At 38.9% G+C, this 14,062-nt stretch overlaps 1 protein-coding gene across 1 annotated transcript in view; it reads right to left on the bottom strand.

The window, feature by feature from the left end:
- ccdc146 (coiled-coil domain containing 146) overlaps nucleotides 1-14,062 on the bottom strand; it is a 30,804-nt gene that overhangs the window by 10,951 nt on the left and 5,791 nt on the right. The window contains exons 5-17 of the mRNA XM_075472599.1: nucleotides 13,821-13,903; nucleotides 13,295-13,388; nucleotides 13,054-13,127; nucleotides 11,897-12,124; nucleotides 11,671-11,760; nucleotides 10,558-10,654; nucleotides 9,421-9,519; nucleotides 8,854-9,021; nucleotides 8,552-8,640; nucleotides 7,822-7,986; nucleotides 7,552-7,627; nucleotides 5,552-5,700; nucleotides 5,236-5,464 (exon numbers count right to left, since the gene is read on the bottom strand). Of these exons, the coding sequence (XP_075328714.1) occupies nucleotides 5,236-5,464; nucleotides 5,552-5,700; nucleotides 7,552-7,627; nucleotides 7,822-7,986; nucleotides 8,552-8,640; nucleotides 8,854-9,021; nucleotides 9,421-9,519; nucleotides 10,558-10,654; nucleotides 11,671-11,760; nucleotides 11,897-12,124; nucleotides 13,054-13,127; nucleotides 13,295-13,388; nucleotides 13,821-13,903 (1,641 nt within the window). The remainder of the gene's footprint in view (nucleotides 1-5,235; nucleotides 5,465-5,551; nucleotides 5,701-7,551; nucleotides 7,628-7,821; nucleotides 7,987-8,551; nucleotides 8,641-8,853; nucleotides 9,022-9,420; nucleotides 9,520-10,557; nucleotides 10,655-11,670; nucleotides 11,761-11,896; nucleotides 12,125-13,053; nucleotides 13,128-13,294; nucleotides 13,389-13,820; nucleotides 13,904-14,062) is intronic.

Here is a 14,062-nt window from a genome sequence, read left to right as displayed (position 1 = left end):
TGTTCAAGCAGTTTGTTAACTGAAAACCTGCTTTGTGACTAATTTGTTTTAGATTTATTCATGGAGCTAAAACGTTTGACCTGTTTGTTCTATTAATAAAAATGATGATATGAAACTGCATTTTTGTAAGGCCCGTGTCGCTGTGTAAATACATGTGAAAAGGGCCTCAAAACAAATTTGACAAGGAATAGTCTTTTTTCCTATTTACACCGTAAGTATCTTAGCATCTTGTGAAGGAATTACTGAGACTGAGAAGTTAACTGACTCAGTCAGGGCTTTTTATCTGACTTGTTTATTCATCTTGCATTGTATTTGTGTCTCTGAGTTAGCCCACTGGTGATGTGTCCAGGGTGTACCCCACCTTCTGCTTAATGTGAGCTGGGATAGGCTCCAGCACATCACAGATCCAAATTGGATAAAAGTGGGTATCACTAATGGATTATTATGATTATAATAATCATCATTATTAGCACTAGAAGTCTTCATATTGGTAGCAGTAGCAGTAAGTCTTACAGGGAGGATCATGTTTAGGATTCTGCGGATACTGAAGGTTCAAACGTGTTTACTGTGAATCTGGCGTGGGAACCTTAAGCAAAGCAGAGCAGTTATTGTTCTTTACAGAAAGAAATCACTGCTGAACTACTGTGACACAACCGTGACCACATTTGGCCTGCATCCCAACAACATCTGAAGATTTTCTTTGGTGTTCGGCCAGCAGTCTTAAGAGAAATCAGATTTAAAGAGGCGAGCTACCAAATGACCTTACAGTGTTTGAAGAGGAGCGTTTCATATGAAGCTCGGTCCCTCTACCTCTCTGACTTAGGCTTACACGTAGACTTCCACACTCAGACTACACACACTGTGAAGATACAATTCACTCAGGGTTTCCCCGATGGTGACAAGCTCCAGAAAGGTTGGACAAAGATTTAAGAGAGGGACAAACAAACACTATGACTCACCGCCACAGGGACACTGCAGTCTGTCAGCAGCCCCACCCTTTTATAAATCTCACTCCGCTACTTAATGTTTGTGTGTTTTTGTTTGTGACGCTCCTTGTGTAAAAAACTGTAACGAGTCATTACAGCTATCCAACTAAATTTAGATGTCATCTGCACTACTCACATCTCAGAGTGTGCGTTGATGCGTGTGCACCTGTATGAGATGTTGATTTTAAAAAACAAGTTGTAAATTCACATTCCAACGTAACCTCTGTTTATTTTGCAGCAATTAAATTTCCTGAGAGTTATGAAAGCCTCCGAGTTTATTGAACTTCAATAGTCTCACAGATGGCCCAATCTATCTGTGTCAAAATTTCCCATCAAAGGGAGGGAGGGGGGGGTTGTCTGCAGTGAACAGATAAACTGGTCACAGATGAATACAAATAGACAATATATATGATAAATTGACAGCAATGCAGTTGCATGGAGATTGAATTCACACATAGAATGAATTGGCAGGGAGAGTGAAAAAGATCTGGCAAGCCTCCTGAAAAGGAGAGAACCTATGATTCACTTTTTGTACCTGAGGGAGTTAGACGGCTGACAAGGGGAAACTGTGATTTAGAAAATGATTTGCTATTTACACACAAAGGAGCTGGAGAAATATTGAGTGACTCAATGGATGAACAAACAGATGAGCTGTGGCATTAATCAGGGATGTAAGAGATTATTCTCAAAGTTCCATGAGCTTTATTGATTGAATGTTGGGTTGATTTTTACTTCATGATTACTTTGTTAAAAACTATAAAAATCCAAACAACAATATATTATCACAAAAATCAATGAAGGTTTTGCATCAGGCCAATTCGCCTTTGATTTTTTTTGTTTTTTTGTCTCTTTTTTTTCTTTTTTAGACTTAGAATTAGACTCAAAATAGGAAGTAGGGGAATTTTTAGAGTTGTACAAAAATCTGCTATCTATAATATTCAGATTTTCTAAGCTGAGATCCAATCACAGTATGATCACATGCATTATATAGAGGCAACAGAGATATTTAGTTATTTTAATATCACGACTATTGGCAGTACCAGTTTATATTAGCCCGTCAGAGACGTGTTGTTCATGTATGATTTTATGTTATGCACCACTTTGAAGTTTTTTTTGCAAAACATCTATATGGAACAATTTGTAAGTAGTGTCAGAACATAGTTTGTCTGGTCGAAAGGCTCTGAGTCTATTGTTTCCAATACTTTCAGCTCTGTCTGCAGCCCATTCATAAAATTACACATCACACCTGAGCAGACAGTGTTGCTGAGTCTTCACTACATATTGTAAACTAGTTTGTGAAACACATTCCTGGAAAATACATAGACAGTGACTCCATCTTTTTCCAGTATCTTCTCCAAAGTTCTTTATCGGTTGTTCTCTAATGGTGACAAATCTGTAAGGTTTGCTTAGGTCAAGCAGTCAGCTAAATGCTAATATCAGCATTCCTTCATGTTCCAGTAACAATGGTGAAATACTGCTATTTTACCAGGAATAATTTACTGGTGTTCAGTCCATCTCACGTTGAGGAGTAATTTTTTTTTATATGTAACAGTTAAACAAATACCATTTATACACCAAAAGTAGTCATTTACACAGGTTTTAAATCCAGGTACACCAACAAGCTAATATTATAGCTAGTTTATTATCAGAGCTCTAGAGCAACATTCTTCTGGTCCAGTACACCTCTACCTCTCAGACAGACGTGAACAGAGCAGGCACTAGAATAGACCTCTTACCTCAAAAAGATACAAAAAAACAGGAAATACTGCATTTCCCAAAATGTGCATCAAGTTTTCTTCAAAACAAGCAAAAAAAAAAAAACACCTCAAGATGCGAATCAAAAACATCACTGGGAACCTGTACCTGTGTCTGAAGCTGTACTCCCACTTCCCTACCTGAACTAAATGACACATTTAAATAATGCCCGTTTGTGGTGAGTTTGGCACACCAATCAAAGAGCAGCTCGCTCTTTGCACCCCACAAATTGTACCCCAAACGTTTGGTCAATCAGAACAGATTGGGAGTATGGGGACTCAAAGAAACATGAAATAAAATAAATCAAAATGTGAAATTAAGCATTTAAATTGGATGGAGTGAAGAGATGCCACAGCACTGCAGATTAGGCGAAATAATGAATTCCCTTAAAGCATATAAACCTGTTCCAGTGGGTCCCACTGATTAAATTATGCTTTTGAAAATAAGCATGATATAGGCTTAGATGGTAGGATAAAGGATAAAAAACATGATCACAATTTGGTCTTAACTGAAATTTGAGACTAATATGAATTTGGCATTTCAAATAGAACTTTGCTCAAAACCTAAGATGTTTATCTCTAGCACTTCAATGAGGTTAAGTCAAAAGGATTAATCCTCCAAGCCTGATTAAAGTTGTATCAGTTAAATAGTTGATGAGATATTTTTGTGGTGGAATGACGAACGAAATGTTGATGCAATCCTTAAAGCCATGCTGCCAGTTTGACGAAGAAGACTACTGACGTACAGCAAAATTTAAGGTCAGTCAGAGATCAGAAGTGAGAAATCAAGAAAAACTGGGGATTGGAAAGATAGTTAGTTCCAGGGAAAGCAAATGCTTCAAGGCAATCATGAAAAAGGATTGTTGCACAAAGGCTATAATGGAAGTAATAAAGAGTCTAATAAAAAGGTAAATAAATTGATGCAGATGAGTAAATAAAATAAAAAAGATGGCACCACATGGCCTGTTGTAGCAAATAAAACAGCAGGAGTAAACAGATGGAGTAAAGAAAAAGGAGTGTTTTTCAAAAGAGCAGAACATGCTGAGGTCTGCTGCGTTCATCCAAAAGACCACAAGACTCAGATATGATATGTTTGGTCCAGCAGCAATTCTCAATCAATCCCTCTGATCCAAAGCAGCAACACACCCAATCCCTGGATGCAGCCATTGGCAGAGAAGCTCACTGTGTGTGTGTGTGTGTGTGTGTGCGCGCTGAATAAAATCTGTCATTTTTAGCACATCACTTCTTTTAGCACATCTGCCTCTGTTCTGAGTTCAGTTAGCAAGTGCAGTTTCCATAACTATTCAAACTCATTAGAATGTCTGACCACGATCAAACCGCATGAACAAAACAAGGAGTTTGAGTTCTGCAAACATTGATATAAAATGGCTTTAGCTTAGAAATCAAAAACAGCTTAGAGACAATAAAAACAAGCAACAAACTGCCACAAAAATGTAAATCTCTTCCTCTTCTCCAGAATGCTCAGTTTCAAATCTTAAACAGTGAACTGATGCATGCATCCCTTAAAATGAATATAAATGGCATTTGTTTGCTCATCTTTACTGCAAGGAAAGTAAGATTTTTGCTCATTGGTGTTCTCCGGGTCATCAGAACTCTTCCAACAATTGTTTTCAAGAACACTGCATAAGAGTAACTTCTCCTTTTGGAGCTGCCCCAACTTGACACAGACAGACAGTTTGTTTAACAAGAAGTGATTGGAACACGCACACATAGCTATGCAAAGGCTTGACACACAGTTAGAGAAGGCCTCTGACTTGCAGATATGGACATGTATACCAACACGTGCACAGACATTCACAGACCAGAAGGTATCAAGGAAACCTTTCCAGATGCACACAGTCAGTCTTTTCATAGCAACTTGTATCATCACGACACACCAGGAAGCACTAATTGACAGGTCCGACTGCTCCAGGATAGGGTTTTTGGATCCATGGAGCAGAGCCACATCCTGATGCAGTCATGGTCATGCTGTTGGATCCCGCAGCCACAATCTGCACTAATTAGTGGCTGTATGCAGATATGCTCCAAGAACATTGTAGAAGTCTATTACTTGAAAGCCATTTCCAATGCTCATTTAGGACCATATGCTACCTGATGGAAGCTCGAACAGCGAACCATGCAAAATCATAAATAACACAAAAGTGTTTTCTAGTTTTAGTGTGAATCTTCTGTAACTTTAGGGAACTACACAGTTGGATTTAGTTGCAGCTAGTTTACAAGATATATTGAAAGTAAAAGATGTTTTAATTTCTTAAGAGAGGGCGTAGAGTAAGGAGCAGTGGGCATTTGGCAGCCATCACCAGAACACTTTCATCATTGTTGATATTACAGAGAAGATTTTAATGAAGCAATTCCATTTCAAAATGTGCACTTCTATAAGTCTGGCCAACTTCTTTTTGTCGAAAAGTGTCACCTGTCAGGCTCTTGTCTGTGAAAGGATGTGAATTGGAGTTTATGTAGCTGTGCGTACACACCTCTATCTGCAGCATGGTGATCTCTTCCTCCAGTTTTCTCTTGAGGAGCACCTCCCTCTTCTTCAGGTCTATCTGCCTCTTCTCCTCATTAATCTCCAACTGTATTTCTTTCATGTCCTTGTCCAGGGTCTCCAGAGCCATGTTGCCCTTAGCAATGGCTGCTTCCTGATTGCTCACCTTCCCACGATAGTCGAACAAAACCTCCTCATGTTCCAGGAGTTGGATACCCCTGTAAATACACAAGAAGTGGCAAGATCATTAAATATTCTACTGACAATACAGGTTTATTCATGCATTCCTAAAGCTATGAACCTACAGAAAATTGCGGCGCTGAATGGCATTCTCATGATTCCTGTTTAATTCCAGAAGGGTCACCTCCTGGAGGTTCATCGTCTGCGTGAGTCTCATCAGTTCTTGTTTGTTGTCTTCAAACTCTTGACTGATCTGACAATGTTTCCAAGTAACCTACAAGATTTAAGTTCAATTAAAAAGACAAAAATGAAAAAAACACATTGTGATGTGCAAACCTGTATACGTTTTTCAGAATTCATCTTCATTTATATCGTGCCAAGTCACAACAGATGTCAATTTTGCCACTTTCATGTGTATATGTGTGGAGCATAACAAACAGTTAATGTACTGCTCTGATAGCTCCAGTCTGGCAGTAAACCATCTCATAACAGATCAAAACGAACTGCCCGATCGATGTGTTTGTAGTAATGCACTGCACAGCATATTGGTTTCTTTCCTTTTGAATATCTAGTGGACACTGCCTAAGAGATATATCTTTGTTTGATAGAATCGTCTCTTGCCTGTGGGAGAGAGGGGTGAGATGAGCCAATTTCAATTTATGTGGTTTTAAAAAATGAGGCAGAAGTAAAACAAAAGCCTCTGACGAAATTTTGCCCCATGTCAGAAAGATATTCGGGGAAAAAACTAGCTCGCTTACCAAATCAGGATAATTTTTAATCAAATGATAGGCATGGATTTTTCTACATTGACAAATGATCAACATACTACATCAATATTTTTTTACCTGAATAAACTGGCACTGATGTTGTTTGTGTTTTTAAAGGAAAGTTAGTGCTCATCACTACTCCCATGTGCTTCTTCTCTCTAAAGTCTGGCAAAAATGACGGGTAATTCCAAAATGAATTGGTCACATGACAATAAAATGCATGCCTGCCAAGATACAGAGGGTGGGTCAACTCACTCACTGGCCCAGCTTCCCCATCTCTCCCCTACATTAGCTTGTTGCTTGAGACAAACCAAAAACAACACACAATATTTTACTGCCAAAAAGGCCTTGGATAAATATTCAACATGGAATACTCCCACTTCCACATAGTTCCAGAGAATGGCTTTAAAATTGCTGGGAGGCAGCTTGTAGAGTACATTACATAAAAGTTAATAAACTCTCGTAAACTGAGCTGCGTGTGTCTCTCTGCCTTAAGAGTCTTGTGAAAGACATGAAGATAAATACCGGATGAGAGTTTACTTTCCAATCTCTAGAAAGTTGGAGCACAATCAAAACATGCACCAACAGCTAGAAGCGGCCTGCTTCTGATTGCTGGGGGGGGGATTGTGTATTGCATGTTCATGCACACACACTCTCACACACACACACACACACACACACACACACACACACACACACACACACACACACACATTCATTAGCCCAGTAGCATGCTCACTATGCTCACTAAGCAGTTGTTGTACTGTCCTGTGGTTTAAGGTCACCTGTGTTTTATATGAGATTGCTGCTGCTTGTGTTTTTTTTTTGTTTGTGTTTGTTCTCTGCTTGTCTGCTTACAGGTGCTCCTGGTGCTTCTAAGGTTGGATTCCCCACAAAAGCCGTGAATCGTCTTCAGTTTTGTTTTTACAGGTGTAGCAGCTGGTTGTCAGATTTTTCATTGTTTTTTATGTTTGTCTCTTCATGTTTCTGTTCTTTGCTTTCCCTCTCGCTCTGTCCCCCGGTCCGTTTCGGCACTATTATCATATCATGTTAAATATTGTAACAAAAATAAATAAATAAAAATGAGGAGTTGATGGGCGTCAAGGGGAGTTTTACATTCATAAAGCTTCCCTTGGCATAGCAAATGTGTTTAGCATAAATGGTATTCAGATTAAAATTCTGCTGCCATAATGCTGGACAGGACAAGGGAAAAAAAAAAAAGAAAGTTGGAGCACAATCAAAACATGCACCAACAGCTATGACTCTGCCTTTTTCTATTCTCGGCCATAGAAATGACCTCACTGTTTGTAGCACGTTCGATCTGTTTGTCATTTTATGTTATATTTGCGCAAGTGGACCTTGGAGATGAGGTTGCGTATTTTGTCCCTGATTTTGGAGCAATTAGACACCTTCATGCGAGCCTTTGTGAGAGATCTGGAAAAGACGTGTAAAAGAGAAATTACATATCCAGAGATGCAGAGTTGGCATTGGCAATGTTTACCAACAAACATCAACAAAGACATGCAAAAATTGAGCATTTTGACCTTGATGAAAGCCAGATTTGTTGCAATGTTATTAAACTTTTATGATAGAAGTCTACGCTGAAGTCAGGTGACACGTGAACACACCTTTCCTTGTTGATAGCAATGGTACGCTGGATTTCCATTTCATTTTCCAGGACTTTAATCTGCTCTGTCAGCTCTGTGATTGTCTGTGAGGTGATCTCCTTCAGTTGGACATACTTGGTCTTCTCTTCCATGATCATGTCACACAGATTAGAATACTGTGATATTCTAAGGTGGGAAAAACACAGATAAGCAGTGGACACATTATTATTTGTGACATTCAGTTATCTTCAGGTATTTGTGCCGCAGATTATTTGCATTTACTTAGCCTTTGGTAGCGTTAAACACAATTACTTATCTTTGTTTCACGTTTTGATAGTTACTGTAGAATTTACAACTTTAGACAAAGAGATTTCAACTCGAGTCAATTGATAAAGACAGCTGCTCTTTTGTACTTTGTCTTTCTGTGCTTGAAAACAGAAGTTGACACTTTAGTTTTAATTTAAAATTCATGTATGATGTGAGGTGTGAACAGTTACTGCCGAACAGTGAGAGGAGAAACAACATTTAATAATAATTATTATCCTGTTGTCTTTTGGATTTTGAGAGTCTGATTCCAAGTCAAGGGCAACGACATCGGATTGCTGTCTGCTGCCGTGAACTTGATGAATGTATTCATAGGGTCTGTTGTTGTGTTGGAAGTGTGACCAATTACTGAGACACCCTTTTGTGTGTAGCATTCTCTTTATCAGGACACAGACACTGAACGCAGAAGAGAAAAAGAAAACTACACCTGCGCTGTAGCATCGCACTAAGTTTGTTGTGGTCCATGACGATCAGCTCTTTTTCTCTGAGCTCCTGCTGGATGTGCTGGTTCAGTTGCTGATAGATACAAGCAGGTAAAAGTACAGCGTCATCACTTCTGTCTGGATATTTTTCTAGGTGTGCGCTCACAAATGCCAAACTTTACTTGTACTTGTGGGCACACCCTCTTCAATATTATGCCAGCGTCCCTCTTGACATTTTGAATAGATAAAGAAAATATTAAGATATCAAAATCCAATTTCAATGTGTCTGTGTGGGTTTGTTTTTCACCTCAGTCCTAAGCAGTTCACGGTGCTTCTGGCCCCTCTCCTCTGCTTTGATCTGTGTGAGACATCTGAGGTTATGGAGTTCTTCTCTGAGGCGGTTTGACTCCCCGAGCAGCTCCTGATTCACCCCATATCGCTGCCTCTTCTGGCTCTCCTTCTCATCCAATGAAAACTGGTTGGGAACACATTTCTCCAGTGAAAAACCTTATGAATATTTCGATGAAACTGAGGGTTCACTGACAGCATAATGGGGCAGAAAAGCAGAGCTAGTCCATCTAAACAAGGAAGACAGACAGATGCTGAATACTTAAACTTTTCTGTGCAAAGAAAGTGGAGGCTTCTCCTAAAAGGGATCAATAAAATTATTCTGTGGGGTATAATATGAGGAAATGATTCAGTAGGGAATCTTATCCTCTCATTTCCTTCTAGAATGATGATAGAAAAATGAAAAATATCTGAAAAATACTGTATTTACTTGGAAAAACTACAAATGATCAGGAATAATTAAGCCATATATCAAAACCAAGAAACAGTTAATCAGCTTTTTGCCACTGCAGTTTTAATCACATACCCCAACCTGCATTTCAAAGCTGACTTTAAGTGCATCCACTTCTTTCTGAAGCTCCATCCTCTGCTGAATGCTGTCCTCTCTTTTGGGAACAACATCTAGCTGAATATTGAGAACAGAGCGTAAAGTTAAAATCAAAAGCCCGTTCAAATTTTCATCGCCCCGTGAGATCTTTCATCTGCTTTTAGCTGATCCTGAGTCACAGCGAAGATGCAGCGAATGTGCGTTCATTAGAAAGAAAAGAAATACCACAAGGATGCACTGCACATCTCACAACCCTTCATATCAAATTCAGTCAGTGCATATTCAATTATACATTAACTATTGACTGCAAAACCAATACCATGTATTAGTATAATACCTGAGGCCTTTCCAGTTGGATTTGGATACTGCGACATTGCACCACAGCACAACTATAAGTTCAAAGGTTTCAAACAGGATAATGCAACAGTGCAATTTATTACAGCCACATACAACACTTAATAAAACATCCACTTTATAGTTGTGTAAAATTCAAAACACAATACTTTGAAATTATTAAAGCCATCAATCTCGACCTATTCCATTAAAATGTAATACATTTCTGTGGTAAACCAACAGACTCCTCCTCAAGCTGTCAGTCTAATTTATTATGAGTAACTGTCGAAGTGAGAGTGTGTTCTGATGGGCAGATTGAATGACTTGTAAGCTTTGTTTTCAGTGTCTCCAAAAAGTGTAAATTCCTGATGCGTCACTGTGATTTCCTTCCATATTGTTATGTGCAAGTGAGATGTGCTGACACACGTCCGATGAGTCTTCTCCTTTTCTTTTTTGTTTTCCCTTTAAAAACTGTGCACGACAGTACAATTCCAGGAAAATCAAGAATTAAAAAAAGCCCTGTGGTGTAATACAGCTCAACGATTTAATGTGCTTGTGATGGCCACAATGACATTTACGCTCCAAACCTGGAAAAATGTCCTCACCTATAACAAACAGTAAAAACTCATTGTAAGGTTTACTGTTAAAAACAATGTAGAAAGGTGTTCATTTTACAGAATTTGAACAAATCACGGGAAGTTTAACAAAAGGTCCATCTGCTTTTAAATGCCCCCAAAAAGGAAAAGAAATCTTGAGCTGATGTTTGAACATTTCCGAAATCACCTGCGTTTGTAGCTCGCTGTAGACAGACTGCATTTGTTCAAGCTGCTCAGTGGCCATGGTCAGCGCCTGCTCCATTCTTTTAAGGACTTGCATTTTCCTGAGGAAAAGAACATTTAAAATATTTATCACGTCATCATAAGGCTTCTGCACTCTTTCGCTCAAGTTATTTCTCTAAAGTCAATGGATTTCTCTCAAATATAAATGTTTTTCACTGTATTTGGAAAGCAGCTTAAGAAACACCTTTTGATGTGTTGTTTAACTTACATCCAATTAGCATACAATGACCGGAGCATAAAGTCCTCTAGTATTGCTATGGAAATGCTTGTGTGGATCTCATTCTTGCCATGAAATAAAAGTCAATGAAACTTGACTTCAGGTGTAATAATCAATCAATTAATCAATACACAATGACTGTCTTGTTGATTGTATCATATTTACATCACCATACCAATGATCTACAGCTGTAATAAGACGCACTGCAAAGCATCAACAAGAAGAAGAATCTTGAAGCTAGAAAACGTGGACATAAACAATGTTGGATTTAATAAGCTAATTCATAGGATAATAATTTTATTTTGGGGTCTATTATAAAAGATTTACATGCATAACTGCTGAAAAAGCACCTTATTTTTCTCATCCTGTGCATTGCTGGTGCACATCTTGTCACCATCTGTCTGAGGCACTGAGTTTTTAAGCGCCTGTCTCTTTAAGTCTGCTCTGATTGGTCAAAAAGGGCTAGGTGCAAAGCAGCTGCACATTCTTTCTTTAAGTTGAGCTATATTAGGAAGTTGAAGGACATGATGCAAATAGGTTTCATGGTGATGCCATAAAGTTAAGGAAAGAAATGCTAAGCCTGCAATGAAGGCATTTTATTCAGTTCAGGAGAAACAAAAGCTCCCTTTGGTTTGTACTCTGGGCTTTGTAACGTTCCAGACCCGATTTGTGCTCAAAAACGATGTCAAGCAGCTGAGGGATATGTAAAACACACAAATAATAGTAAAGTAGGTGTTATGAAGAGGAATATGTACTCAACAAAATTTCAAAGCTCATGGATAAGACGAACATAAAACACAACTTTGTGACAGGGCTGCTCTGTCAGACATCCTTTTGTACCCATTTTTCTCTCTGAGCTGCACAGATCGGCTCTCAAACAGTTGCTTTCTGTCAATCATGAGGCTGTGCAGCTTCATTTCCAAGATGCCCCTGGAAATGAAAAACACAATGACAAGACTTTCTTGTAGCTTTGAGACAACAAATCAAGTACTGTATTTTCAAGATAGTATACCATGTAATATCCTAACATTAAATACACTGAGTCTTGTTTTGTAGAACTATGCACCTGCTTCCCATGAGTTCAGCCACCTTCTCCTGGCTGACCTCCTGCTCTTTCAGTAGCTGTCTGCGCTCCCTCTGAGTGGCCTCTGTTTGGGCCCTCAGGCCCTCCAGGTCCTGTACCACCTCCTCCCTCATCCTCCTGAGGGACTGGTTACACTCATCCACCACCCTCACTTGCTGCTCCATCTCTGACATCTCCACATTTAGAGCTTCCATCGTCTTCATTTCACCTCTGGTGTTTATGTGGGGAGGCGAGGGAAAAATGAGCAGATAAGAGTGAATTTACGTATGAGAACAGGATGGAAGTTTCCTCTAATTCCCTACACTTGTGTTGTAAAAGTGCATATCTTACATATCTTATCAAATTACAGCTTGAACATTCATCTTTTACATACACCCCCAGAATCCCTAGATTTTTTGAATTGGAAATTACGAGTCATCGCACTTAAGGTTCGTGCAGGCTGTTCCACTGCATTACTTGCAAGTCAAATATTGATATGAAAAAAAAACATTAAAAAGGAGCTGCTATGATGCCATAAGTGAGACACTCTGCAGCTGCATTAGAACACAAAAAAATAATGATTTTCAAACTTATCTCAACCCATAAGGACCTGATGCAACACATGAGTGTATCTTATATCTTAGGGTGTTAAATTAGAACCTTTAAATGATTAAGAGTTTGACTAATGCAAGAAACTTTACCCGTTTTTCAGTTCCTTGCTTGGGTGACAATGTTCATCTTCATACAAATGTCAAATCTACTGCTCATTAAAAGATTGGAACAGGGAACATAATTTGCATAGAGTAAACTAAGCGAGTGAAAAAGGAAAATAATGTTTTTTTTGTAAAGAAACATAGAAAGAGCTTTGCGTAGATTCTGCCGTTGTTTCTTAATCGTGCCAATCCTGGTGAGAGGTTTAAACCGAGCAAAACGTATGCATAAACTCTTTCCATGATGAAAATGATAGGTTAATCAAGTTAAATCAATTGTTTTTTGTACGGAGGAAGTTTGTACTAATTAGAAAGGTGTGCAGGTTTAGTCCTGCAGTCTTTCTCAGTATTGTCTTATCAGAGCCGTCTGACTGACACTTTGTTATTCTTGGTATTTCTAATTTCTCATTCTTCCCATGTAACAATTACAAAGCTGTCAAATAAACTTACTCCAGCTTAAAGCGTTTCCTTTCGGTCTCCTTTAAAATCTGGTTTGGTATGCCGATGAGCTGCACTTTCTCAGTCTTGTAACAAAAATGCAGACATGAACACAAAAATGTACAAATGAAATGATTTGTTATTTATTAATGTTGTAATGCTGTAAACTATGCCGACTCACTCACTCACACACACACACACACACACACACACACACACACACACACACACACACACACACACACACACAGACCTCTTTGAGTTCGATGACCTCCTTTTTGTCTTGCAGCTCTTTCTCTTCTTTTAATATCTGCGTTTCCTGCGTTTCCACGTCCTCCATCAGACTTCTGTGCAGGCAGGGGGAGCAAGTTATACGCAAAAGTGCACTCATCTTTCAAACTATTTTCATTAAAAGCACTTAAAAAAAATCTGCTGCAGTGCCTCTTATTAACCAGAAACCATGAAAGAACATAAAAATGAAGATATTCAACACAAAAAAGATGACGCAAATTGTAAAATGTAAGCTACAACTTCAATCCATTCATGATCTATATCCACTTTATCCTGTGGAGGGATGTTTGGGGCTGGAGCTGATCCCAGCTAATGGTTGTTAAGAGTGTGGACGAGCTATTGCAGGGACGGCACAAAGAGGCAGCTACTCTACTGGCCCATATGGAATCACCAATTACCCCAACAGGAATGTCTATGGAATGTGAAAGGAAGTCCATGCAGGCTCACGGCAACGTTCCTGCCGAGAAATGACTTCACAATGGATTTACCTGACCTCCAGTTGTCTCTGGGTGACTTCTTTCCTCAGTTTCTCACATTTATCCTCCAAGGCCTTTGTCTGGCTCTCCAGCTCCTAGAAGCCAAAAGTCAAAAGTATCAGGTCAACAATGATGATTCAATTTAGCTGAGATTCTAGATCCAAACTTACTTTGGATTTAAAGTTAGAAACACTGTAGCAGTGTGTGTGTTGGCTGTGTTTGGGGACCATGAACTGATAAAGATTTAAAAAACA

The sequence above is a fragment of the Odontesthes bonariensis genome, chromosome 8 (assembly GCF_027942865.1).
Source record: "Odontesthes bonariensis isolate fOdoBon6 chromosome 8, fOdoBon6.hap1, whole genome shotgun sequence".
NCBI lineage: Eukaryota > Metazoa > Chordata > Actinopteri > Atheriniformes > Atherinopsidae > Odontesthes > Odontesthes bonariensis.
Note: the sequence above shows the minus strand (reverse complement) of the source record. Positions and strands in the feature narration are given on the sequence as shown.